General features: G+C 39.1%; 2 protein-coding genes across 4 annotated transcripts; one reads left to right on the top strand and one right to left on the bottom strand.

Moving 5' to 3' along the window:
- Positions 1 to 9: 9 nt before the first annotated feature.
- LOC141492295 (olfactory receptor 13H1-like) lies at positions 10 to 26,315 on the bottom strand. Of its 3 annotated transcripts, none has more exons than XR_012469854.1 (3): positions 26,218 to 26,315; positions 5,230 to 5,373; positions 10 to 82 (listed from the first exon to the last, which is right to left on the bottom strand). XR_012469854.1 is itself a non-coding variant. In XM_074192778.1 (2 exons), the coding sequence occupies exon 2, from the start codon at positions 23,011 to 23,013 to the stop codon at positions 22,081 to 22,083; it is 933 nt and encodes a 310-aa protein (XP_074048879.1). In that variant the 5' UTR covers positions 23,014 to 23,038; positions 26,218 to 26,315. The 3 variants fall into 3 exon arrangements, 1 of the variants encoding a protein (XP_074048879.1); XR_012469853.1 differs by lacking the exon at positions 10 to 82 and adding an exon at positions 4,169 to 4,549; XM_074192778.1 differs by lacking the exons at positions 10 to 82; positions 5,230 to 5,373 and adding an exon at positions 22,081 to 23,038.
- Positions 14,176 to 15,105, top strand: LOC141492283 (olfactory receptor 13H1-like). The gene has a single exon (XM_074192776.1). It carries the CDS (start codon positions 14,176 to 14,178, stop codon positions 15,103 to 15,105), a length of 930 nt encoding a protein of 309 aa, XP_074048877.1.
- Positions 26,316 to 27,551: the final 1,236 nt, after the last annotated feature.

Below are 27,551 nucleotides of genomic sequence, written 5' to 3'. Positions count from 1 at the left end.
GAGAGGGTTGTTTCTTAGCAGCCTTTATTTTTACACAAATGCCTCCAGGCTTCAGTGTTGTCCTCTGGGATTTCCAAAAACACTGCAATGTAAAGGAGGTAAAGTCACTTACAGCTGCAATATAAGAGATATAGTTTTAGCAATCTAAGAAAGGACTTGTCTTCACATGTACTAACTCCCAAACCATTACCTTGAGATTCCAAAAACCATCATAGCACCCAGGATCCTAGAAGGGAGAAAAATTCAGACATGAAATTTGTCTTCTCAAGTACCCTTGTTTGCCTTAGCAAATCAAAAGAGGCACACAGATGACATAATATCTAATCCCTTCACCATTCTATTTATCAATTTGTCTCCTAAAAATGGGGACTAGAACTGAATACCATACTTAGGATATATTGTCTGAAAAACTACAGAAGACAGAAAGACTCTACCTACTTTAGACAATATCCTTCCATTCTGGGTCCATTTTGAACTTAAAGGCTAATATTGATGAGGCATTTTCTGATGATTTGGTGAATGTGATCCAATTCAATAAAGATCTCCTGTAAAGGAAGGGGAATATGGAGATACCCAAGGAATTGACTAGAATTTTCAAGGGCAAACACAGTATCACTGTAGATGCACTAAAGAGAGTCATTAAAAAATTGGAATTGCCAGTCTCCAGTTCATCTTTCAAGATTCAACTCAATTCTCCCATGACCCATGAAGGCATTTCTCCAGCCACTCCAACATATCTAATCTCTCCCTTCTCTCAACATGTAAATAAAATTATCCATATGCTGCTATCTCTTTTTATATGTGTGAGTCGTATGACTAATAAAGCTGAAAGCTCCTAAAGAGTAGGGATTGTTTTCTCTTCTTCCATCCCATTCTACTCTTCCCCCCCCAGCAAAGTTCTGAGTAATTTGATATATAATTGAAATAAAAACTAGATAGGGGGTGGAACCAAGATGGTGACAAGAAGGGATCCAGTCTTAGGAGCTCTCTGATAAAACTCATAAGCTAAGGACTCTAACTAAACTTTCGAGAGACAGAACCCACAAAGAGACCCAGTGAGGCAGTTCTCCTACTCAAGGTAACCTGGAAAAGAGAAGAAAGGCTCTGCCTGCCAGAGGGGTGGCCCACCAGAGCCAAAGAACTTCAGCCTCCCGGAGGCAACCCCAGAGTACTGGGAGCCAGGGCTCACAGCAGCGGGGGAGTCTCCTGAGCTGCACCCCGAGGAGCACCAGGCACAAAGTGGGGGAACAACAGAGGACCTCTGCCAGAGCAAGCACGTGGAGCCCAGCCCTCAGGGCACACAGCAAGCAGCTTGGTCTTTCCCCAGCCCAGATCTGAAAACAGAAGCAGGCTGAGCTGGTAAGCAGGAGCCCCCAGGGCATGAGCCCATTGAGCTGAGGGAGGGGAGTGAAGAGAGAGAGATTGCTGAGCTCTGTCCTCTGCCCCTGGAACATGACTCTGGGGCTCTGACGGCATTCAGATCCTGATGGCAGTCTAGGCCTCCCCATAGAACAACAGGCCCCCCCACCTTGGCCCCATGGCAGAGCGGGGTGCTTATGGTCATTCACAGACCAGGAGGGAAGACAGAGCCTCACACACTGAGACCCTTGTGGGAGTGTCCCAAAAGCTCAGGAAGCACCCAAAAAAAAACAGGCTTAGGCTGGGAAAATGAGCAAGCAAAGAAACAAGAGGAAGACCATTGAGAAATATTTTGCAAATGAGCCCAAGAAGGATCAAAATACTCAGTCTGAGGATGAGGAAGCACAAGCTCCTGCATCTAAAGACTCCAAGAAAAACAGAAATTGGGCTCAGGCTATGACAGAGCTCAAAAAAGACTTTGAAAATCAAATGAGGGAGTTGGAAGAAAAACTGAGAAGAGAAAGGAGAGAGATGCAGGAAAAACATGAAAATGAAGTCAGCAGCTTAGTCAAGGAAATCCAAAAAAAAAATGCTGAAGAAAATAGCATGCTAAAAAACAGCTTAGGCCAAATGGATAAAACAGTTCAAAAAGTTATTGAGGAGAAGAATGCTTTAAAAAGCAAAATTGGCCAGATGGAAAAAGAGATAAGAAAACTCTCTGAGGAGTACAAATCCTTCAGACAAAGAATAAAATTCAGGGAGATTGATGAATTTACCAGAAATCAGGAATCAATAATTCAAAACCAAAAAAAATGAAAAATTAGAAGAAAATGTGAAATATCTCATTGAAAAAACAACTAATATGGAAAATAGACTTAGGAAAGATAATTTAAAAATTATTGGAATACCTGAAAGTCATGATCAGGAAAAGAGCCTTGACATCATTTTCAAAGAATTACTACAGGAAAATTGCCCTGATATTCTAGAAGCAGAGGGCAAAATGGAAATGGAGAGAATCCACCGATCCCCCTGAGAAAGAGATCCCAAAAAACCAACCCCCAGGAATATTATAGCCAAGTTCCAGAACTCCCAAGTAAAAGAGAAAATATTACAAGTAGCCAGAAGGACATAGTTCAAATATCATGGAGCTGAAGTCAGGATCACACAGGACTTAGCAGCAGCTACATTGGAAGCTCATAGGGCTTGGAATACAATATACCCGAAGGCAAAAGAGCTTAGAATGCAGCCAAGAATGAACTACCCAGCAAGGCTGAATGTCCTCTTCCAGGGAAAAAGATGGACTTTCAATGAACCAGGGGAATTTCAAATGTTCCTTTTGAAATAGCCAGAGCTGAACAGAAGGTTTGATCTTCAGATACAGGACTCAGGTGAAGCATGGAGATTGGAGGAGAGGGGGGAAATAGGAGGGACTTAATGAGGATTTACTGCATGTATTCCTGCATAGAAAAATGACACTGATAATACCTTCTCAGTTCATAGAGCAGGTAGAAGGAGCTTTTATAGTTTGAAGCACAGGAGAAAGTGGAATTCAAAGATAAAATATGGTCTAAAAATGGAGTCAATAGAAAAAAGGGAAATGTAATGGGAGAAAGAAAAAGGAGAGGGGGGGAATAGGCCAAGATATGTCATATAATAAGATTTTCCTTTATTACAAAAAAAAAGAAATAAAAACTAGATACAACTACTCCTTCCAAAAACCCTTGATTATCCGCCCCTGTTTGATGCACACTTCTTGTTTGCAGCTTCATTTTTAATCTCTTTTAGTATAAAACTCTATGTATCACCTCAATCATGAATTGCAAACCAAAATAATAAGAGAGAACCAGAGTAAGAGAGGGGTAGAAAAGAACTCAGAAACAACTCTGTGACAGTAGAAAGACCACTGGACTTGGGTTGGAAGAATAGGTTTAGGTTCCAGCTCTGGAAAAATTAGCTCTATGAGTACAGATTTGGGGTTTCCCAGCCTCCAATTAGTTGGGTGGTCCCAAGCAAATCCTTTCTTGTCTATAAATTTCTGTTTTCTCACTGACAAAATGGGAGGGATTGAGTAAGCTGTTTCTAAGGTTTTTCTCCACTTTAGCATGTAGGACTTGAGAGTTTCTGCTTGTGTTGGTAAAGAGAATGACAAATTGTAAGATACAGGAATCAGATAGCTTTGAGTTGAAATGTCCACTGGAAAAGACCTGTTCACATGTGCTCATCTGGAAAAAGAGGTTCCCTAACACATCCATGAATTATAAATGAATCAATAAAGCACAATTTTAAAGATAAAATCTCCAATAAGAGATTATCCATCTTTTTTATCATACTATGTGATGGAAATAAATTAAATGAAAATAAATTAAATATAAATTAATGGAATAGAAATAAATTAAAAATAAAATTTATAAAATATAATATAACAAAATATAAAAAAGAAACCTAGAATGCCAAGTATATGGAAGTAGTCCATTCCACTCTTACTTAACACAAATTAGGGTGCTTTTTAAAATGCATTAAACCTAAATTCCGAAATTTCCTTTTAATGTTCCTAGTTCCTTTTCTTTGACCAAGCAGGCCAAGTGTAAGTATTCAGCCACTTAAGAGTCTATCATGTAGATGAAGATGGTTAACAAATTCCCTCCCAGTCTTTCCTTCCACAGGATACCCATCTCCAGTCACTCTCATTGATATTCATATGACAAACTCATCAGTACTCTCACCTTCTTTTGGCCATCTCTTGGGTACACCACCACCTCACTTATACGAGGTTATTTGAAGCTCTCCACAAACACACTATTTTCTTCATATTAACTGTTGTCTAAGAATACTAACTACAGGACTCTTTATGTCTCTTTTCTTATGAAGTGAATTTTACAGTCCAAGTGTAAGCCTTCACCTTTATATTATTATATTCCATTTAATTTTATTTGAAACAGCTGTCAGTATTTGGGGTCTTGATTGTGCCATTCAACAAGCCTATTATCTTTCCTTAGCCATTAACAACTGCTTCCCAGCATTGTATTATTTGATGGCCTTCTGTCAACAAAGTCTTCCCCAATATTCCTAAGAAGGGGACAGTCATATATACACAGCTGTTGCTTGTTGTCTTTCCCATTGGACTATAAGCTTCCTGAGAGCAGGGATTTTCTTTTCCCTTCATTTGCAACCCCAATGCAGCACAGTATAGCTGTGAAACACAGAAATAAGAGATTGATAAATATTCTATCCAACACAATGTCTGAAAAATTGGAATTCTCAATTACCCTTTCCAAATGAATTAAAGATGTGAACTTTCTAGTAACCAAGATGCTCTATGAGGTCACAAAGCAAACTCACAAACCCATTATTCAAAATAAAATCTGGACTTGTGTTCAGATTCTTAGAGAAGGAAAGAATCTTTCAGACAAATGAACAAATATATGTATGGACAGGTCCTGCATGTGGACAAATGATACTTCTTAGACAATGAAAAGGCTTTCCCCTTCCAGTTCATAGAGTTTGAGCCAGCTACAAATTCTGCTCTGTATTTCTGTCACCATATACTTTCCCAGAAAAATGTAGGGAAGATTATCACGTGTATTTAGAGGAGTCCCTTGAGATTTCCAGACTTGTCTTTTAATGGTTTCACTCAAAGTCAAGAAGTGTTGCAAAAAATAGAAATTTTTCATTTCCCAGGTTAAGTGAAGTAGAAATATAAGAAGGGAAAAAGGAGAGACTTGAAATATCCAGGCATACATTTTCATTTAACCAAGGAAAGTAAGGATTCAAATTCACTCTCTCCTCCAGGGACAAGTTTGAACTCTAACTCTCTCTCATCATTTCATTTCCCCTCTTCTGATATGCTCATTTACTCACTTTCTGACTTACCTGGTCAGGTACATGAGCATAAATTGCTCTGCACTGTCCATTCCCAGTTCTTCATAACTTGCTTACAGTCTTAGCTGATGCTATTTTGTCTTCCTCTGGCTACTCCCTGTCTTCTCCTCTCATAGTCAAATCTTCCCAATGCATCTTTGAAGGGGAGGAAAAGGAAATTTCAAGTTTACAATTCTATAACCATCTTAGCCAAAGAGAAACAGGATCACAAGTCATCATTGCCACAAAGCCTTGTCAATTTATTCAGCTTCTTCCTCACTTTCTTTCTCTATCAGTTCACTTCTCTTCCTCTACCTGAGGCAAGAAAGGGAAGCTGAGTTGCTGAGTCCTATTAATTATCTGCCTTTAATAGATACATTGTCATATCTTGCCAAATTTCTGTTTTCTTCCCCAATCTTTCTCAAACTCTTACTTTCTAATTTTTTCCACCACTTACCTATTTATTCTTCCTTTCTATTTTCTTGTCTCCTCTTTCTTCCTATCCTCCCTGTCTGCCCCTTCCCCTCATCTGGTTTCTTTCCCACCCAGTCCCTGGATCCCTTGTTTTGAATGAGTTCAGAGGATTTGGGGGTTCATCTCAATGATAGACATTATAACATCATGACTACTGATGCTTCCCAGATGTTCTTCTTTTCTAGAACAAATACATATATGTGTTTATATGTTTGTGCATTTATTTGTTTATATTTGTATATATGTTTATATGTTTGTGTATTTATAAATATCTATATATATAGAGAGAGAGAGATGATAGATTGAGACAGAGATGAAACAGAGATAGAGATACAGAGAGATAGAGATAGATGATAGAGATAGAGATAGAGATAGAGATAGAGATAGAGATAGAGATAGAGATAGAGATAGAGATAGAGATAGAGATAGAGATGATAGAGATAGAGATGATGATATAGAGATGATAGAATAGAGAGAGAGAGAGAGAGAGAGAGAGAGAGAGAGATTTTTAGGTTTTTTTCAAGGCAAATGGGGTAAAGTGGCTTGCCCAAGGCCACACAGCTAGGTAATGATTAAGTGTCTGAGGCAGGTCCTCCTGATTCCAGGGCCGGTGCTCTATCCACTGTGCCACCTAACTAGCTGCTCCAATATCTATAGATTTAGATGTATAAAATACTTATGCATATTATGTATGATACATTAAAATGCAAATAAGATGCAAATCTGTGTCCAGGGACAAGGAAAAACAAAGGATCATCAGGGATCATTTTGCAAAGCAGGTAGTTCTGAAACTTCTGTAGCAAATAATTCTTATTTCCTAGTATGATAAGATCAGCAACAACATAATATCTAGCATTTACGTAGCATTTTAAGGTGTGCAAATACAACGGATTTGAACTTAGGTCTTTCTGACTTCAGACCTAGCACCCTAAGCATTGTACCATTTGACTGCCTTCCATCAAGAAGGTCTTCCCCAATATTCTTAAGAAGGGGAGTCATACATACCCAGTTGGTGCTTGCTGTCTTTCCCATTAGACCATAAGCTTCTTGAGAGCAGGGATTTTCTTTTCCCTTCATTTGCAACCCCAATGCAGCACAGTATAGCTGTGCAACACAGAACAGAGTAAGAGTGTGCTAAATATTTCATGATTTATTGATTGACTGCCATGTTCTTACTTAATGTGGTCTTTCTTCCAAGTCGTCCTGGCATCTTAATCACATGTTTTCTGAGTTAATCCAACTATTACATCTTCACTATTTTTTTTACTCAAGAATCTAAATGAGTCAGAAAGTTTATTCCTGATTCCCAAGGCACTCTCAGAATTTTAGTTTTAATGAGCATTTAGTCCCTCTGAGGTCCCTCCTTCAGCCCTCAGAGGCAATGAGGAAGAGACGAGAAGCCAATTTTATCTCCTTCCCTGATTATTCTCTAACTTTGTCACTTTGTCCCAAAACCTGTACTTCATGACAAAGATAATCCTGTGTTTTTGTAGGCAGCAGAGAGAAGAGAAAAGGAAAGAGAAAAGGAGATGTCTGGCCTTGGAAATGTGTCTAGAGGTAGAACTTGAGAAACTTCCTTGATTCCACAGATGGTCCCAGTGATTCTTAAAATGATCCTGAATCTCTAATAAGGAAACTGAGAGATGAGTTGGACATCCTTGGAGAAGACTTCCTTTCCTAAGTATGTGTGGTCATGGGGCCTGGACAGGACTGGAGCTACACACCTGGAAGGGAGGAAAAAGACAAGAAAGCAAGACCAGCTTCCAGTATCCCTCTTCTTTCCTTCGATTTTCAAGGGTGCAGTGGAGTACACCTCAGAAAGAGTAGAAGAGAGAATCCTGAAGGGAGAATGAGGTGGGGGTGCAGTATCATATATATACATATATATGTATATATTTCATATATATGTATATATTTCATATACATGTATATATTTCATATATATGAGAGGAAGTTATGAAATAGGCTGTGAACCAGACATTCCTGAAGACAGTCTCCCCTATAAAAGAATAAATCACCAAAGTAGAAGGGACTTTAAAACATAAACTATTATAATGCAGATTCTAGAACACTAGAGTTTCAAGTGATGGAGAAAATAGGTTTGAACCAAGGTGGGAAAAGAGGAGGGTGCTGAGAACAGAGAAATTTAGAAAGACTTCAGAGACTATTGAGGCAAACTCTCACTTTCCACATGAGGAAACAGTACAAGTTAAGCCAAATGACATACCCAGGATCACAGGGGCAGACAGAAATAGAGGTGAGAAAGTATATTCCAGCTAAGAGGCTTTTTAAAACTGAGAAGATCAGAAAATCAAAGTAGCTAGAAAATAAATGCTGTATTTTATGAATTAATTTACTTCTAGTATGGATTTCATAGAATATTTTCTTCTAACCTCTCCTAATAAAGAGAATAAGAGGCCAAGAGTGTGGCCAAGAAGCAAGACAGTGGTCAATTGGAAACTATACTCTGGCCATATGAATGATTTCATTGATTTTTCCTACAACAACCCTATGAGGCAGGTATTAGAGATAGTATTGTCACTACTTTAGCAAAGAGAAAACAGCTTCCCAGAAGCTAATGATTTTCCTAGGAACATGACTAGTATGAATCAGAAGCAAGATCAGAATACATTTTACTGACTGAGTCCAGCACTCAAGAAACCAAATAACACTGTCAAAGAGTTAATGATCAGTCTATGGCCAAAAGGGTCTCCTTTTGTTGTCTTTTTCTGCAGGGATCTACAATTGCCAGATCTATCTTAACTGTCTGAGGAGGTGATATCAATGAAATCGAGATTTGATGAAAAGACTGTATTGAATGAACTGATTGGAAAGCTTAGTCCAAATTAATTTGAATGTGTTCTTTTGTCCTAAGAAATTAATTGCCCAGTTGATTCAAATAAGCAACTTCATAGTTAACCCATTAGATAAATCTTTGGAATATATAATTATCACAATGATAAGAGGGAAATGGAAAAGCTATAGCCTACCCAAAGGAGTATAGCAAACATGAAGGAACCTTCAACCAGGGATCATTTAGATTGGTCAAAAGATTTGGAGATTATGAAGGTGGAGAAGAGAAGACTGAGGGAAATGTGATCCCAGTCTTCAAATACCCGAAGGGCTATTAAACAGAAGAAGAATGAGGTGTGTTCTGGGTTTCTACAAACGGGAAAGTGAGAAGCTATTATAATGGTAGAAAAAATGTGCTTGGAGTCAAAAGACCTGAGTCTTTGCTAAAGCAACTAGTTAAATGATTTGGGGTAAGTCACCTGGTATCTCTTCCTTGACTTCTTAATTTGTAAAATGAGCAAGTTATAGTATGGAAAACTCCCTTCTCATTTTCTTAGGCTGATCATTTGACTCTCTAAGTTAGAAAAAAAGCAATCATTGGTTCAATATAAAAACAAACTTTTAAAGTTGGTTTCTCAAAGTTGCAGAGCACTCCCTCATAAGGGAATGAGCTCAACAGCATCAAAGATTTTTGAAAAGATGCTGGTTGGAAAAAATATCCAAAGTGTTGTAAGAAAGACCCATCCTGGAGCCAATGGGAGTTTGCAATTTGACTCCTTAAATTTGACTCCTTCCAATTGTGTTCAATAAAACTGTTAAATAAAGGAAACTAGGTTGTACATTCCATAGAATGGCAAAATGAAATAAGTCTTGCCTTTTGAAAATCTTTTGCATTTTAATCTTATTATTCTATAAATTATGGGGGGGCTATTGAATTCTGGACAATGGCTTCAGTTCATAATCAGTGGGTGTGGATTTGAAGTCCATATATTTCATTTACCAATGTGGCCTTGAGGAAGTTAATTAACCTATTTGGATCTGTTTCCTCTCTTTAAAATGATGAACAAGATGATTTTTAAAAGGGTTTTTTTTTTCCAAGACCTAGCCCTATCTCCCTTTAATATGTGATCAGGTGATATCATCTGTTGGGAAAGAGTCCAAGAGTCTATACCAGTGATCTGCCTAGCATATCATCCCTCCCCTTCTTCATCTATGAAATTCCCATCCAACCTAATATCCTTCCTCTCTTAGATAAACTACATTTTTCTGCAAATACTTCCCAACAAGAGAGATGAGGGAGAAGAGATTCAGTATACAATGAATTAGATTAAAAAACCATTGTCTAGACTAATTAGGGCTCAAGCTGCTTGGTCATCCCTTTCCTTATACTTGGAAATACATCTGAAAACATGGGGTCCATTCAGGCCAAAGTTTCTGATCTTTTACAATTAGATTTTATTAGATTAGATTAAGATTTAAAAAATCAAAGTTTCTTCATCTTTTCAATTTAATTGATTAGCTTTCAGGGGTCTCCCCAGACTGCTTCTCTACCTCTGCCACAGTGGCTTTCTTTTGCTGGCATTCTGAAAACTTGTTCCTCAGGATGGCAAGGTCCAGCTTCAACCCTTCCCTTAAGGAGATGCTCACACCAACTACGCTCACTTCTATCCCTCACTTCTAATCTAGTCTATTGATTCACTGATCTACTTTTCTACTTTGTCTTTATGGGAACAATTTTCCTTCCCTCTTTCAATTTTCAGCTCCTTTTTGTCATCCTTTAACATGAAAGATTGCTGAGGAGTTTTTTAATTTGGTTTGTATTTGTAGTCCAGTACTTGGTGCAATGTCTGGCAGCTGCTGAGAACTCAGTAAACAATCCTAATAGCCATTGATCTATTTATCATCTAATATCAATCTATCACGTACTCATCTATCTAAAAAGGCTCCGTGGTCTGAGTGATGGCTTCTAGACAGGGAAATTCAATCGAGATGATGCTTTTTCGTCCTCATGGATGAAGATCCATCCACCAAGGTCCAATCTGCGACCCAGTAAGTGACAATTTCAATTCCATTTCTTTTCCATGCCTGTACCTTTAGGCAAGCATTCTGCTAGACTCCGAAGCCTTCACTTCCCTGAAGCATCCATGAGAAGAGGAGATCTTTTAGTCCCTAAATACAGTGCTCTTTCTACTTCATAGAGAGCTAGATTTGGATAAGATCTTAGAGGTTGACCATGGAAGACTCTTTATATTTCAAGTTGTCTAAGAGATACCAGATTGATGCCATTGAGATTAAATGTAGATCAGACTCCACTGCTGCCAAAAGCTTCTTTTCACAACACAGCTTTCAAGCCCCCGGCTTTGAAATTAGAGAACCTAGGTTCTAGTCTAGTTTGATGTCACGGGATTTCAGATTATAAGACCCCCCCTGACCCTGATAGAGAGAAGTCATTGGGCATCTAATCCAACCTGCTCATATTTCACTTAAGGAAGTCAAGGTCCAGGATGACAGTTATTTAGCTGACATTATAGAATGAGTTTACAGAGATCTGAGAGTAGAACCCAATTATCATGTCTTATAGACCATAAATGTTCCCTCTTCCTCACTGAAAACATGAGTGAATGTTCTGAATTTCATATACCTCTAACAACTACCCTTCCCTTGAGCAATATCATCTCAATGGCACTGCCCATATGTCATCAAGATATTTCAAACCATACAGAAGGCACACAGAGCTAGAAAGGATTAATACCATGCAATCCATAGAAAATATCATGGGGAGGGGCAGCTAGGTGGCATAGTGGATAAAGCACTGGACTTGGAGTCAGGAGTACCTGGGTTCAAATCCAGTCTCAGACACTTAATAATTACCTAGCTGTGTGGCCTTGGGCAAGCCACTTAACCCCATTTACCTTGCAAAAACCTAAAAAACTAAAATTAAAAAAAAAGAAAAAAAATATCATGGGAAACAGAGGTGGAATTTAGAGTTCCTTTTGAACAATTTCCTTGCTAAGAACCTTCCCCTAAACTTTGAGTCTGAAGGGCCTTGATCAACTCTGTCCTCTGTCCTCAAATTAATGTTCACATTTCTATAGTGTTTCATGCTCTGGGTCTTATTTGAGTTTCACCACATATCTATGTGACAATAGCAATGAAGGTATTATTCTCATCATTTCACAGAGGAACCTAAGGGTCAGAAAATGTGAAACTGGGATAATGGCTACATCAACCACTCTTCAGCTGGAGTCTGCAAACTTCTTTTAAATTATACTCGGGATATTTAAATTTAATGGATTTCTTCTTTAATCTTAACACTCTGAGAAGGCAAGGGGAAGGAAACAAATGTCTATGTAGTGCCTACTGAGTACCAGGAAACATTATCTTATTTTTTCATTGCAAAAATCCTGAGAAGTAAGTGCTAATATGATCCTTGTTCCATAGTTGAGGAACCTGAGGTGAAAAAACGTTTAGTTAAAAAAAAATTTAAGCAATTCTTCTGGTCTGTGTTTGAACAAGTCTTCCTGACCCCATGGCGACAGCTCTATTTATTGCACTGCCAACCAATCAATAAATATTTATAAATCATCTACTATATGCTAAGCACTAGAGATATAAAAAGAGGCAGAGTTTGCAGTCTATTAGAGAAGACAACATAGAAACAAATATTTTAAAATGAGCTCCATGTAGGATAAATAGAAAATAATTAACTGAGGAAAGGCATTAGCAGCCCATTGGTGTCAGACTGACAAAGGGATCCAGAGCATATAAAATAACTAAACGCACCATGCTATAGGTAGATCCATGATAAGATGAATGTGCATTTAAGAATGGTTTCCAAATACTACCTTGTTTCATATGAATGTCCACCTCAGTTTCATCATCTACATAATGGGAATAATAATGTTTGAAATGTCTCCCTGATAGTCACTTGGTAAACATGAAATTGATTATAGATGCCAATCAGTCAGTTAAATACCACCTCTCTCAATGCTAGACTCTATATTAAGTTCTTGAGAAAAAAAGAAAGTCAATAAAGGGGAAAAAACCTATAATTTCTGCTCCCATCATACTCATAGACTAGGGAAATAAATTGTGTTGAAAACAAAGCCAGGATAAAATAAGGTTAGACCGAGATTAAGGAGCACCAGCAAATTTGTTGCAGAAATTGAGATGGTAGTTGAGATATGAAGGAAGTCACAGAACCCAGAAAATGGGGGTGAGGAAGGAGAGCATTCCAGAAATGAGGTATGGCCAATAAAAAGGCAGGATAGGAAGATGGAGAATCATATGGAAAGAACAGCAAAGTGGACAAAGTCAAAGGACTGCAAAGTATGTGGAAGGAATTTCAGCATAAGACTAGAAATGAGGGATGATTTTGCATTATAAAGGGCTCTGAAAGCCAAATAGAGGATTTTGTATAGAAACCTAAGAGTACTAGGAAGCCTCTGCAGTTTATTATATAGGGTGGGGATATAGTCAGACATAACTTCTAGGAATATCAAAATGGTAGCTAAGTGAAAAATGGACTAGAATGAATAGAGCCTGAAGGCAAAGCGTACCAAACAAAGGCATATTGCAAGTCTAGTGTGAGATATTGAGGGTCTGGGGTGGGGGTGTGGGACTTGTTAGAGGAGAAAAAGGGGAATACAGGAAAGAGGTTATGAAGATGGAAACAACAGGACCTGATGATCATATATATCAGAAGGTGGGGGTGTTCAATTATTTCAATTATGTCCAGTTCTTTATGATTCTATAACAGAGGGTAACAGAGCCAAAAAGTGTCATCTAGTCCAATCTGAATTCAGAAATATGAGGGACTTTGCATGAGACCACACCATAATTTACTAAAAGAACTGGAACTGGAACAATCCAAGGGCTCCTGACTTCCTGGCCTGACTTCATGCCCTGATTCCAAGATATCACTATAGCCATTGCCATTGTAAAGAGACATGTAGAAAGGTGTGACTCTTCTTCCAGTTGTTATCATTTCTTGTCCCCACCATAATATAGAATCATTGATTTAGAATCCAAAGGAACTTCTGGGGCCATCTAGTACAACCCCCTCATTTTCCACATAAGGAAACTGAGACCTATTTTGGTCAATTGATAGCCCAAGAACAAACAGTTAGATTTCCTTTTTGTCTCTCCTAAGAGAATTGAAGACTTTTGGTGCTGGGCATTATATCATTTTTTATCTTTAATCTCCAGCACCTAGAATTCATTGCATTCAGTTATTACTTAATAAATGCTGATGGATTAATTTATTGAAGCATCAGAGGTAGGATTTGAAATTGAACAATCTTACACCATAACTGATGACCTCTTTGCTACAAAATGTTGCCTCCCTTATTTTTACATAAAGAACTCATCAAGTATAGAAGTAACTATGAATACTTGGCCATTCTATCTTCACAATACAAAGTTTCTCCTAATGGAGTTGAAGAATACTTGATTAAATCCTGAGAAGTGGGTCAAAAGGAGATGATATATTCTGGTCAGAGAAACTTTAGGACATTGCTTCCCAAAGGTGTGAAAGATCTCATAAAATCAGAAATTTTATACTAAATAGATCTGATACCCCATGCAAACTTAGACATAAGAAAATACAAAATGTTTATAAAGTCCATTTTTGTGATCTAATATGTTTTCTTCCTACTGCTATTTAGGTAATAAAGATAGTAAAGGAAGGAGATGGGTGAAAGAAATAACACAGATGTGACCTATTTCATTTTGGTTGGGCTTTCAGAGCATCCCAGAGCCCAAGTCATCTTCTTCTGTCTGCTCCTGGTGTCCTATCTTATCATTTTGCTTGGAAACAGCCTCATTCTCTTCTTGGTCCAGTATGATTCCAGACTCCACACTCCCATGTATTTCTTCCTAAGCAACCTATCATTTCTAGATATCTGTTTCACCTCATCTAGCATCCCTCAGATGATCATCAATTGTCTAGTCAGAATGCCTGCCATCTCAGTTGGCCAGTGCATGGCCCAGATGTGTATCCTTCTCTACTTGGGTGTTGTAGAATGCCTCTTGTTGGCTGTCATGGCCTATGACCGTTGCATAGCAATTAGTGACCCTTTGCGCTATACAGTAAGGATGAACAACCAGTTCTGTATCCAGCTGGCAGGAGTATCCTGGGTCTTAGCCTTTCTCCTCTCAGTCATCCCAACCCTGCTCACACCACTGGAAATATGTAGTAACATCATCAACCACTTCTTCTGTGAGGTCTTAGCTCTCATTAAGCTTGCTTGCAGTGATATACAGTTGAGTGAATTGCTAATGATGGCCACCAGTAGCCTGACTCTGCTGGCACCCTTTGCCTTCATCCTTGCCTCCTATGGGCGCATCCTTGGGGCTGTGTTGAAGATTCGTTCAACTGAAGGTAGAAAGAAGGCCTTCTCCACTTGTAGTTCCCACCTCACTGTGGTCATCATATTCTATGGAACAGCCATTGCCATGTACATGATGCCCCAGGACAAGACTAGCAAAGAGCAGGATAAGATTGCCTCTCTCTTATATGGTGTTGTGACACCTATGCTCAATCCCCTCATCTATAGTCTTCGGAACAAAGATGTGAAGGAAGCCTTGAAAAAACTATTTGGAGAGAAGAAAATCCCCTAAGAAGAAATTGTTACTTCTGTTTTATGGAGCTTGAAGGACAGAGGCTGGCTAAGACAAAAACAAATAAACAGGGACAGTTAGATGGCATAGTAGATAGAGTACTGGCCCTGGAGTCAGGAGGACTCAGGTTCCACTCCCACCTCAGACACTTAATAATTGCCTAGCTGTGTGGCCTTGGGCAAGTCACTTAATCCCATTGCCTTAAATTAAAAAAAAACAAATAAACACAACCCTTTAAAAGAAAAGGAACTTTATCTTTAGAGTTAGGAACCTTAGGCCAACAGATCTTATTGGTCTGGCATTGCCATGGCAAGTGCAGGTTGAACTCAAAATTCAATAAATCTAGGAGCTTTTTAGAGGTGAATTAATATAGACTCAGAAGATAGTATAATTATCCAAAAGGCCCTTGATAGACAAAAGGTATCCTACCCCTGTCTTAGGGGATAGAAGTCTGTCCTTGAAACTACCAAGACCTGGGTTCAAATAGCCTCTATTATGTGTACTGACTTCTTCCTGGTAAATCATTTATCTGTCCATTCTTCCAGAATAGTCTTTAAGATGATAAATTGCAGAGAAGGTACCAAAAGGCATTGATAAAAGGAGAGGTTTCACTTAGAGGTTCACCATACTAATACAATCAAAAGTTGTCAAAAGGCAGCTAAAATGGCAGTGGATAGGGCATTGGCTCTGAAGTCAGAAGGCCCTGAGTTCAAATTCAGCATCAGATATTAGTTGTGTGACCTTGGATAAGTCACTTAACCCTGACTGCTTCACATCCAGGGCTATCTCCAGTCATTCTGACTCATACCTGGTCATCAGACCCAGATGGCTCTGGAGGAGAAAGTGAGACTGATGACTTAGCACAACTCCCCTTCACTCAAATCCAATTCACATGCTTGTTATGGCATCACCTCCCTGATGTCATGGTCTTCTTTGAAAACAGAACAAAACATTACATTACAACCAAAAGTCTAGTCCCTTATTTATATTCTAATTGGTGAAACAGAAAGCATTATTAAACCTTAAGATAAATACTGCTTTTCATAGATGACTAGGGCTATCGAGATTGGTCTTTGGAACTCTCAAATAGGTGACAAAGTGGGTCAGTCTTAGAGATCCACAGTCTCATAGATGCCCTACTAGATGTCTGTCTCATGGACTTGAAAGCTTAACCCCAGACTATTCCAGAGGGTTCAAGATCCAGACGTGAAATGCATCTTTTGGGGCCTCCTTGTCTTGAATCAGGATACCAGAAGAGACACACAAAAGTATGTCTATGATGCAGGATCCTGCAGTGATGCCATTTTTGGCAGCCCTCCTTTGTGTAAATAATCTGTCTTTATGCTCCCAAGAGTGTGGCATTAGGAACCAAGCGCAATATTCCAAGTGTCGTCTGAACAGTGATGAGGACAGCAGGACCTTGTCTGAAGCTTCCAGAGATATCTGTACCTCCCGGGTCCATTTTGAAGCACAAGTAAAAGATAATAGAAGCAGGTACTCTCTGCTACTATTTAATAGTTTACATGTTATTGTGCTCTAAAATTTGTGAATTATTTTACAGATGTCAGCTCATTTGCTCCTCAAAACAACCTGGTAAGGTACATGACATTATCAAGACCATTTTACAGGTGAAGAAACTGAGGCTAAGAAAGGTTCCGAAACATTAAGAACCTCAGGATATGTCTGATACTGTGCTTAGCACTGAGGTTTTAAAAAAAAGGCAGATCATTCTTGCCCTCAAGGAGCTAACAGCCCAATGGGGAGAAAACATACAATTCTGTACAAACTAGATATAGAATAAATTAGAGAAAATAATAAAGGCAAAGCATCAAATTAAGACTCAGCAGGAAATTCTTCTTGCAGAAGATGAGCTTTTAACTGGAATTCAAATCCAGAGGGTAGAGAAGGAGAATATTCCAGGAATGAGGGATAGTTAAAAAAAACATTCAGAGTCACAAGTTGGAGCTTCTTGTTCTAAGAACAGGAAGGGAAACCAGTTTGGTTGAATCCAGGATGTGCTTAGAGCAGAAGGGAGGGTAAAGGAGAAAAAAGGCTTAGCCAGGAGAGCAAGTTGTGAAGGGCTTCAAATGCAAGATAATTTTATATCTGACCCAAAGGTGATAGGGGGCCACTGGAGATCATTGAGTAGGGAAGAGTGAAAGGTTTAGACCTATACTTTAGAAAGGCCATATTAGCAACTGAGTGGAGGATGGACTGGAGTGGTTCGTAGATGATAGGGAAAACCACCTGTAGGCTATTTCAGTGGTTGAGATGGGAGGGAAAGAGGAACCTACACTAGGACAGGGCAGGGTAAGAGGAAGGTGATGCTTAAGTAACTTACTCAGGGAAGTGCCTAACACAGGGTTCAAACTCAGTTCTTCTTAAACAACTGGTAAGTGATACAAGATTCAAATTCAGGTCTTCTTAAATAATTGGTAACAACAGGATTCAAACTCAATTGAGTTAACTGATTCAAACTCAGTAGCCATTAAGTCATACACCTGTTTTGGTGGGCAATATTCCCTTCAAAAAGCCCTGACCTCAAAGTGAGACTCATATAGAGTTCCCTAGATAATTTTCAATTCCAGACTTGAAATCTGGTTGTTGTACTTGCTCTCAGACCTTGTCAAGGAGAAATGGGCAGTGGGGCTATCCTAGCCATTCTTTTTATTTTAGGTTTTTGTAAGGCTATATAGGGTTAAGTGGCTTGCCCAAGGCCACACAGCTAGGTCATTATTAAGTGTCTGAGGCCAGATTTTATCCTACCCTTTCTTCAAGGTCAAGCTTAAATCTCATTTAGTTCATGAAGCCAACTTCAACCATTTCAGTCTAAAACAATCTCTTCCTCTGTTCAACAGATAAAGTTGTTCATGTACTGCTATCTCTACCGGGAAAGTGAGGACTATGTCTTCTCCTCTTACCTCGCTAACATCAAATAGTGAAGTCCTGAGGAAAGAACAGCTATTACACCAATGCTTAGTTCCATTGATGTGGCCTCTACTTCCAGAAAACCTTCAGGATCCTCCTTGGGATATTTTTTTCCCCGGCAGATTGCTAATTAACCTCTTCTAATTGCGGAAAGAGATAAAAGGAATCATATCTACTGCCTTGTCCTATAACTAGTGGTAGGAATATGAAGAAGGAATGTAAGCATGGGAGGAAGTGAAGAAGTATATGGAAACTTTTCAGGAAACTATCCTGGAAAGTGTGTGGGACATGAGAACTAGAGAAGGGGACTTTAATCTCAGGATTGTCCACATGAACATAAGCAACTCATTTCACATGTCAGTTTTTTTCATTTTTAAAGTGGTGTATAAACTGGATGATATCTCATATGTTGTTCAACTTGGAACTTCTGTGATCTGTGAATCCTATCCCTATCCCTGAAAGACCTCACAGTAACATTAAGCACTGCATAGGCAGATAGAAATACAACTCTGGATTGGCTGACAGATCCCTGATCCTGAGATGCTCAGGAGACTGAGGAAGAAAACTTGAGAAAAAGAAGGGTTAGAGAGAGGCAAATATGAAGAAATACAAGAACTTCTATGAATAAAATCAGAACACCCCCCCAAAGCCAAACACATGAGAGAAGCTTCCCCTCGACGTTATTTGGATTCCAGAGCCTGCACTCCAAAAAACTGTAGACATTCTCAGAGATCTCTCCTTGGGCAAACAGAGTCTATCTTGCTCCCAAGTTAGAGAGACCATTTATTCTCAAATATTCTATTATCTCATCTGAATAAGTTCCTCAATTTCTCTGGATTATTTGCTTAACTAAATATACTGATCTCTAAATATGCTAATCTCCTACCTTCTAAGAGACCTAAGTGATGCAGTATAAATATCTCTTATGAATGTCACAAGTAATAGAATCATTAATACATGATGGGTTAATTAATCATAACTCTCATCTTTACAGAATTAACCAACATAGCCAACAACAATTCTATTTTCCTTCACTTAACTAATACGATCACAGACACCCATTAAGTCACAAAGATCTGAGGAAATGTTTATTAAATTCAATAGATGTATCAATGTTACCTTCATAGTTTTAATATTTCTAGTTATCAAAATTAATTTTTCCCCTCTTTGGAAAATTCCCAATTTTAAAGATAATTAGTTCTTGCATAAGTTTTTCTATCATCCATTCTAAGGTATCATTCCTCCTTTCTAACCTTTCCCCCTGAATTATTCCAGTTTGTATTTCATATTTCATTTCTTCTGGTTACTTTAGTAATCCTCATGGCCAGGACATTTTTTTTTCTTTTGTAATTTACTTGGATTTATTGCAGGGCTATTCTCTTGGGTCTTCTTTGAGAACCATAGTATTTAGTACTTTCTTTGGTTTTCTCCATGAGGAACCTCATCTCTTCATTGGGGAATTTTTTTGAGTCAAACTCCATGACTCTCTTGCTGGTTGTTTTGGGCAGGATCTTCCAAGTCCTGGGTTTGAGGGCTAATACTACACCCTCCCTGTCCCCCCCAAAACTGTCTATTTTTGCTCCAGTCCTGACTCAGGCTCATACTCTATGGATCCTGGATAGGAATGGGGCTCTCTGGGTTCTACTAAAGGTCTTGTTTCAGCTGTGACAAAACCTCTAGGAGCACTCTGCCCTGAGGTTTTGATGAGGAACTTTTTCCCCATTGTAGAAGTCTTCTTGGGGCTGCCCCTTCCTTGAACTGAGACTTGGTTATTTTCAGGTTCTCAGCAGCTGTTATTTTGTTCAGATTTCTATTTAATAAAGGAATTTACAGCAGGTTCTTTTAATTTAAAAAGTGGTACATTTTTAACCCTGAACTCTAGTGTTTAGGGGTGATTTGGGATGTTCTATGTCCTACAATTGCCACCATCTTCCTATAATCCCATATTACCCTTTAAGATATAGTAATTGTATCTCAAGTCTTTGTGGGAGAGCCTATGGAAGCATATGTGATGTAATATAAATCAAAATAAATTGAACTACAAAGTATCCACAGCATGCAACTATATGAAAAGAAGGAAAATGGAGACAAAGATGGAGAAATTTTGAGGCAAGAATATAAAGGGAGACATCAAAAACATTTTATTTGTGTTTTATTTAATTCGGTTGTGGTTTGTTAAAAAATGTGCCTTCATATTTTATTTTTTGAAATACAAATTTAACTAATTGTTTTTGCTGAGAGATCATAGAGAATCACAGAACTTCAGAGTTGAGGGGAACCTCTTAAACTATCAGTTCAACCCATGTCTTTGAAAGAATCACTACTTCTAAGATCAAGTCAGGATGAACTAGCTTTTCTTTGCAGAATAATGACATCTCTACCTCCACTCCCACACTCTGGTGAAGGACTTTGAATTTTGCTCCTTGATGGATGTCTTCTTATTGTCTTGTTTATTCCACAGGTTGTTTTGTGTGGCCTGAGAATGGGAGATCTCTCCTAAATAATCCAATGCTTATCTAAGAAGAGACAGCGTGCCTAAAGTGGCTAAGCCTCAGTCTGGAAACTTGGTCTGGCTGCCGGTTCCAAGGCTGACTAGCTGTTGGATCCTGGAGAACTCTCATCAGCTCTCCAAATCTTGATTCCTTTGTACAGTCAGATTTAGAGAATCCACCCCAAATGTTCACATAGCTTATTTGTGGCTGATCTGTGGTGGAGCCTTATGAGCCCATATTGGTCTGGTCAAACACAGTCAGACACATTGAAACTTGTCTCTAACATAGTGAAGCCATTTTGGTCCTCTTCAGGATTGAAGGACAACAACCAAACAATCAATATCAAATGAGAACATCTCCCCCCACCCCCATTCACCACTCTCTAGGGATTGGTGGGACAAAGGCAATTTTTGAGCCATAAATTGGAAGGGGAAATGAAAACTAATCAATTAGACTTCAATTAATTTTGATTTACCACAAAAACTAAGTTTCTTTTTCTTATTCATGTCATAAGATTGGGTCTTAATCATGAAAAGGTTTCCTCCCCCTCACATGGAGGAGGTTCAACATACCAAGCAGAAAGTGTTTATTGAGCATCCATGTTCCCCCCTTAAATTCTCGCCCTCCTTGTTAGGATCTCCACTGGTGATCACATGTGTAAAATTCATCATTGATCTGGGAAATCTTCAGGCCGGTATATCATGAGAGGAAGAGCAGATATAGTAACAGTTCAAGTATGGGTAGAGGTTAAGGGTTTGAGGGGCCTGAAAGCTCAATTAGTTCCTGAATGCTTCACCTGCAGTCTGTGAGCATAGTTTTATTTAGAAATTATTTTGATAATGTTTTTCTTAAGTGCTTTTCTTTTTAATCCTATTTATTTTAATGCCATGCATTTTAAAACATGATTCCCTGGGACAGTTAGGTCCTACAGTGGATAGAGAACCAACCTTGAAGTCAGGAAAACTTGAGTTCAAAACTAGCTTCAGACACTTACACTGTGAGATTGGGCAAGTCATAACCTTAATTGCCTCCACCAAAAAAAAAAAGAAAGAAAATAAAAAAAAAACCTCAAAAACATCCAAAGACCATTATTTTCTGAAGGAACCAGGTATCACTTAGATTGCTGAAGGGATTCATCACAGGGAAAAACCTTATAAATCTCTGTGTTTTCAGAATCTCTGTCTCACTGATGATGAAACAGAGGTTTGGGGAGATATTTACAACAAAGAAAAATAGAATTATAGAGTAAGAATGGATTTAAAAGAAAATGTAAACCAATACTGAAATTCCCAGGGAGGAAACCTGCTACAGACATGTACCTTCTCTGTGACTCAAGTCTCAGAGTAACACCTAGAATACACAGGGGTTAAGTGACTTGTCCAGGGTCACACAGTCACCATAGCAGGTATCAGAGAGATTAACCTAACTTGGGTCCTTCTGACTTTAGGACAATCCTTGATCCACTAAAATAAGCATTCTATTTTAAAAGGTCCTGTCTGATCAATAGCTAGCTACATTGCCTCAGACAGGAGAAAAGATAGCAAAGGTTATCTTCCTAGGGGACATTCTTCTCCCCCCAGAGTTTCTGTAAGGCCCCCTTCACATCCTTGTTCCGAAGACTGTAGATGAGAGGATTGAGCATGGGAGCCATGATGCCATATAAGAGGGAGGCAAACTTGTCCACCTCCCCACTAGTCTTGTCCTGGGGGATCAGGTACATGGCAATGGCTGTTCCATAGAAGACGACGACCACAGTGAGATGGGAACTACAGGTAGAGAAGGCCTTCTTTCTGCCCTCAGCTGAATGAATCTTCAACACAGCCCCAAGAATGCGGCCATAGGAGACAAGGATGAAGGCAAAAGGTACCAACAGAGTCAAGGAGCTGGTGACCACCATCAACAATTTCATTAACCACAGGTCATTGCAGGCAATCTTGTTCATAGCAAGAATCTCACAGAAGAAGTGGTTGATGATATGGTAGCCACAGAATTCTAGAGGTATGGCCAAAGTTGGGACCACCGTGACCAGAAAGGCTGAGACCCAGGTACACACTGCCAGCAAAGTACAGAGCTGGCAACTCATCCTCACTGAGTAACGCAGTGGGTCACCAATGGCCACACACCTGTCATAGGCCATGACGGCCAGCAGGAGACATTCCACAACTCCCAAATAAAGGCTAATGCACATCTGGGCCAGGCATTCCCCCAGGGAAATGGTGGGGATTCTTGCTAAGCAGTTGATGATCATCTGGGGTGCTATTGATGAAGTGTAGCAGATATCCAGGAAGGATAGGTTACTGAGAAAGAAGTACATGGGGGTGTGGAGTCTGGAATCATAGTGGATCAAAAAGAGAATGAGGCTGTTTCCAAGTAATATGACAAGATAGGAAACCAGGATCATGCAGAAGAAAATGATCTGAGCCCTTGGGTGCTCTGAGAGTCCAACCAGAATGAAATAGGTCACAGCTGTGCTATTTCTTCCATCCATAGTCTTCCTTCTCTATCTTCATCTCCTAAGGACACAAATGAATACATATAGAGTATTCAGGTGGATTTGGCGGGTTTTTACATTTCTTCTTATAGGCAAGATTACATGTTTGAACCATCTAATGCTAAATCTCCGCATCTCATCTCGGAAAATCCCTCCCTCTCTGCAGCCCTTTCCTTTGCTTAGTTCCTCCTACAGCCTCCATTTTAGGTAATTTCTACTTCTTCAGTCCTTTATTCCCTTATGAACTTTGTTTTTGATTCTTGGGACTTCATTTTCCCTTAATAAATGTCCATGGGCTCACTTTGGGACTCTATGACATTTTACAAATTATTTATTTTTTTTTCATATTGGCACAGTTTGAAGGCAACATGGTTACACAGTGGATAGGACATTCAATGTGGAATCAGAAAGATCCAGTTTCCAGTCCTATTTGTACATGGTTATGTGATGCTGGGCAGGACCCTTAGCCTCCTTGGTTCACAATATCTGTAAAACATCTATAATTGTTTCTAAGGTCCCTTCCAAGTCCTTTCGATCATATCTGACTCTGTGATTCCATAATGGGTTTTCTTGGCAGAGATAATGGACTGGTTTGTCATTTCCTTCTCCAACTCAATTTTCCAGATGAGGAAACAGAGGCAAAGAGTTAAGTGATTTGTCCAGGGTCATAAGACTAGTAACTTGACTCCAAACTTGGTGTTCTACCCTTTGCATCATCCATATGCAACTTTATTATTATATATGGTTTATTGGTCTTCTGTGGTTGTTCGGTTGTTCAGTTATGTCCAACTTTTCAGGTTCCCTTGGGTTTCAGTGCAAAGATACTGTGTTTTACCATTTCCTTCTCCAGGGTGTCCCCACTTTACAATTGGGGAACTGAGACAAATAGGGGTTAAATGACTTGTCAATGATCACAAAGCTAGTAAATGTCTAAGTCCAGTTTTGAACTCTGATCTTCCTAACTCCAGGCCCATTGTTCTATCCTCTGAGTTATTCCATTGTCCTAAATGATCATATAGGATATATGATACTTTAATTCTGCATAAGATTTTATTCATTCTTATAAAAAGCCTTCTCAGGTAATGTAAATGTTATTGAACCTCTTTTAAGCAGATGGGAAGACTGAGGCTGACATCTTACAAATATTCTCATATGAACTAAGTTTGAGAGTCACCCCATACTGGAAAACAAATCTTAGTGCTTAACTTCCTTATCAGACCCCTTTCTCTCTAGCCATTGTTCCTTTTTTACCCTTTCCATTTAAGTAACATATATGCAGGTTAATAATAATAAATAATTTCTCAATCTTGAGACCCCTTAAAATATAAATAGAGGAAACTAAATAATTCCCTTTGTGAAGTGTCTTTTCTCCAAGGTCAAGCCCACTTCTGGAGAAATGAAGAGAACACTGGTCCTAAGGCTGTAAGATCTGAGTTGAAGAATGATTGAATGACCTTCAGTCATGTAGACTGATCACTCTGTGCCTCACTTTCCTCATTTCTATGAGGAAATGAGAATAGTAGAACCTTCTATTCCTGTCTCAACATGCTGTGATGAAACACATTTTAGGGCAGCTAGGTGGTACAGTAAGTGGATAGAGCACTGGCCGTGGAGTCAGGAGGACCTGAGTTCAAATAGGGCCTCAGACATTTAATAATTGCCTAGCTGTGTGACTTTGGGCAAGTCACTTTGCCTTATTGCCTTAAATAAATATTTTTTTAAAAAGATAAGGGAAACACATTTTATCCTTAGCCTCACATGTTCTGGAAATAGGAACAATGATTTTTATCTGTTGTGGTTGAGCTCATGGCCCCTTCCCATTCTAGTCAGGGCAGATCATTGGGAAGTTCAGGGATTGGCAGGGTAAACCTGCCCCCAGTAACTGTGAACCTTCTCTGGTCCTCACAAAGGGTTTCACCTGAGTGAACCATCTACAAGTTTTGAAACATCTTATATCTACACAGGTTCAACCATTGCTTCCCACTTCCCTGGCTTCTGTCACTGCCCAATTCAAATCATACCTTCAACAAGAAGACTTTGTCTATTCCCCTTAAGTCTACTGCCTTCCCTTTGTTTCTTACCTCCATTTTGTCCATTGTGTAGCTTGTTTGTATAGAGTGCTGAACTCTTCTTCATTCAACTGTGAACTCTTTTTTTTTTAATTTAAGGCAACAAGGTTAAGTGACTTGCCCAAGGTCACACAGCTAGGCAATTACTAAGTGTTTGAGGTCACATTTGAACTCAGGTACTCCTTACTCCAGGGTCGATGCTCTATTCACTGCACCACCTATCTGGCCCCAAATGTGAGCTCTTAAAGGAGGAACTGTCCTTTACCTTCCTTTGTATCCCCATCATGTAGCACAATGTCTAATACACAGCAGACATTTAATAAATGTTTGACTGGTAAACTAACTAAGAGTCAGTTTGGTTCTGAAAAACATGGAGTTCCAGGAAAAAGGATGGCTTTTCCAGTGAGGAAGTATTGAACAGAATCCTGAAGCAGATGCCCTGAGAATCAGATTAAAATTCTAACTCTGTTCTGTGGGCTTTAGTTTTCGCCTCTCTAGAATAAGGGGATTAGATTAAATGATCATTGTGACCCTTCCACCCACCCTCCCCTCAGAGACTTTATAATCTGTGATACTAGAAGTCATGTCCTCTCATTTCCAACACCATGGTGACAATGGTATAGTTGCAACCAGGAAACTTTGGTTTGAGCCTATAGATTACTATTCACAAGCTATCTAATAGCAGGTTATGCTATTTATGCTCTGGCTAGCAATTTTCTCATCCGTGAAGAAAAGGGTTGAACTAGGAGCAGCCCTCTAAAAATAGAAAGACCGCTATATCTGGAGCCAGGAGACCTGAGTTCAGGTACCAACGCTTACATTTCTTGTGATGGTGGACTCTTCAACTGCCATTTGAGATCAGTAAAACTTATATACTCTTCCCCACAGGTATATTGTGAGGACAGCTCAAATATGTATCACTTAAAATATAGAAATATGAACTGTAATTTTTGATCATTCTGCCCCAGACTGGGCAGAATCACCTAGATAGTGCCATCTTAGAGAACAACATCCTGTGAAGACATCACTTACGGTTCAGGAAACGGCAGACTTGGGATCTCTAACTGCATGATACTTGACCAAAAGCACAGTCAATGAAAGGTAATTGAATGGAAATTAGTCACTTACTGACCAGTAGATGGTGACTGGTGGATGTATCTTTATTCATGAGGATGAAAGGGCACAGACTCAATAAGATCTCTCTGCTAGAGATGGTGAGGTTTTTCCATAAGACCCCTGAAAAGGAAATGATTTATTTAAAAAAAATGAGGATCACCAGAAGTTTTTTTTTTCCTCCATGTGCTAGCTTCATGATTCATTCACTTGACGGATTCAGCAAGCAGCAAATAGGAGAGGCATGGTCAGGGAGAATGGATACTGAGAAGCACATACAATTTGTTTTATGAATCTGATCCATTGTCCCTCAAGAATGACAAACTTGGAGAAGCCATATTTGCCCAGAAGGGGAAAGATTCCAGGATGAATGAGGGCACCACCATTTTCCAGGTTACCAAGGCTCTCAATGGCAGACTCCCATTCAGCTAACCATTAAACCCTATCCCACATATCTATTCTGTAGTCAAATTTTGTTTCCTTCCTCAAAACCTGCATAGAAGAATTCTCCCTCTGTTCACTTATAGCCATTCCCCTTGCAGACCCTCCTCACTTCTTGACATACCTCTGCCTATTATCTCCAGAAGTCACAAAGAAAATTCTGTATGGCATTTAAGTTCATTCTTTACCTGGCTCTTTCCTATCTTTTTAATCATTTTTACATGTTACTTCCTATTTAGTCACTCTATGATCCAACTACTCTGGGTCTTCTTGCTATTCCTCACATAGGACCCTGCAGCTCCTGCTTTGTTCCCTTTTCCACAGTTATCCCCTGTGTCTGGGATACATGCTGATGGCCTTGGTCTTTCTCCTAAGATCTGGATCTTACAGATTGTAGGACCATAAAATGAGAGTTGGATTGGACCTTATAAATCATAAACTATCTCTTTCCAATTACAGATGAGAAAACTGAGGCCAAATGAGGTTAAGAGATTTTCCCAAAGTCACATAAAGAAAAGAGGGATCTGAGCTTCAATTTCAGGTTTGCTGATTATAAATCCAGGGCCCTCCCTATTAATTATGAACTCATAAAATCAGAACCATTGTTTTCAAAATATCGAAAAGTTTGTGATGCAAAACTGGAAAGCACTAGAGAAATTATATGTTTCAACTACTTTCAACTTTCCAGATGTTTCTGTCTCTTTTTTCCTTTGTTTCTTCTTTCCTTCCTTCCTTGCTTTCTTCTATTCTTTCTTCCTTTCTTCCCATCTTTCTTTCCCTCTTTCTTTCTTCTTTACTTCCTTTCTTCCTTTGCTTTTCTCAAATCACTCACAACCTAGCTATTCCAAGGTCTAGGTTCTCATATTTCTTATCCCAAGGTTCCTTCCTACTTAAATATCTAATTCTTTTGTG

This window comes from Macrotis lagotis, chromosome 1 (assembly GCF_037893015.1).
Source record: "Macrotis lagotis isolate mMagLag1 chromosome 1, bilby.v1.9.chrom.fasta, whole genome shotgun sequence".
Lineage (NCBI taxonomy): Eukaryota > Metazoa > Chordata > Mammalia > Peramelemorphia > Peramelidae > Macrotis > Macrotis lagotis.
Note: the sequence above shows the minus strand (reverse complement) of the source record. Positions and strands in the feature narration are given on the sequence as shown.

What these genes read in the sequence shown, in the direction of transcription:
- LOC141492283 (XM_074192776.1), top strand. Translation starts at nt 14,176, where the DNA reads ATGGGTGAAAGAAATAACACAGATGTGACCTATTTCATTTTGGTTGGG.
- LOC141492295 (XM_074192778.1), bottom strand. Translation starts at nt 23,013, where the DNA reads ATGGATGGAAGAAATAGCACAGCTGTGACCTATTTCATTCTGGTTGGA.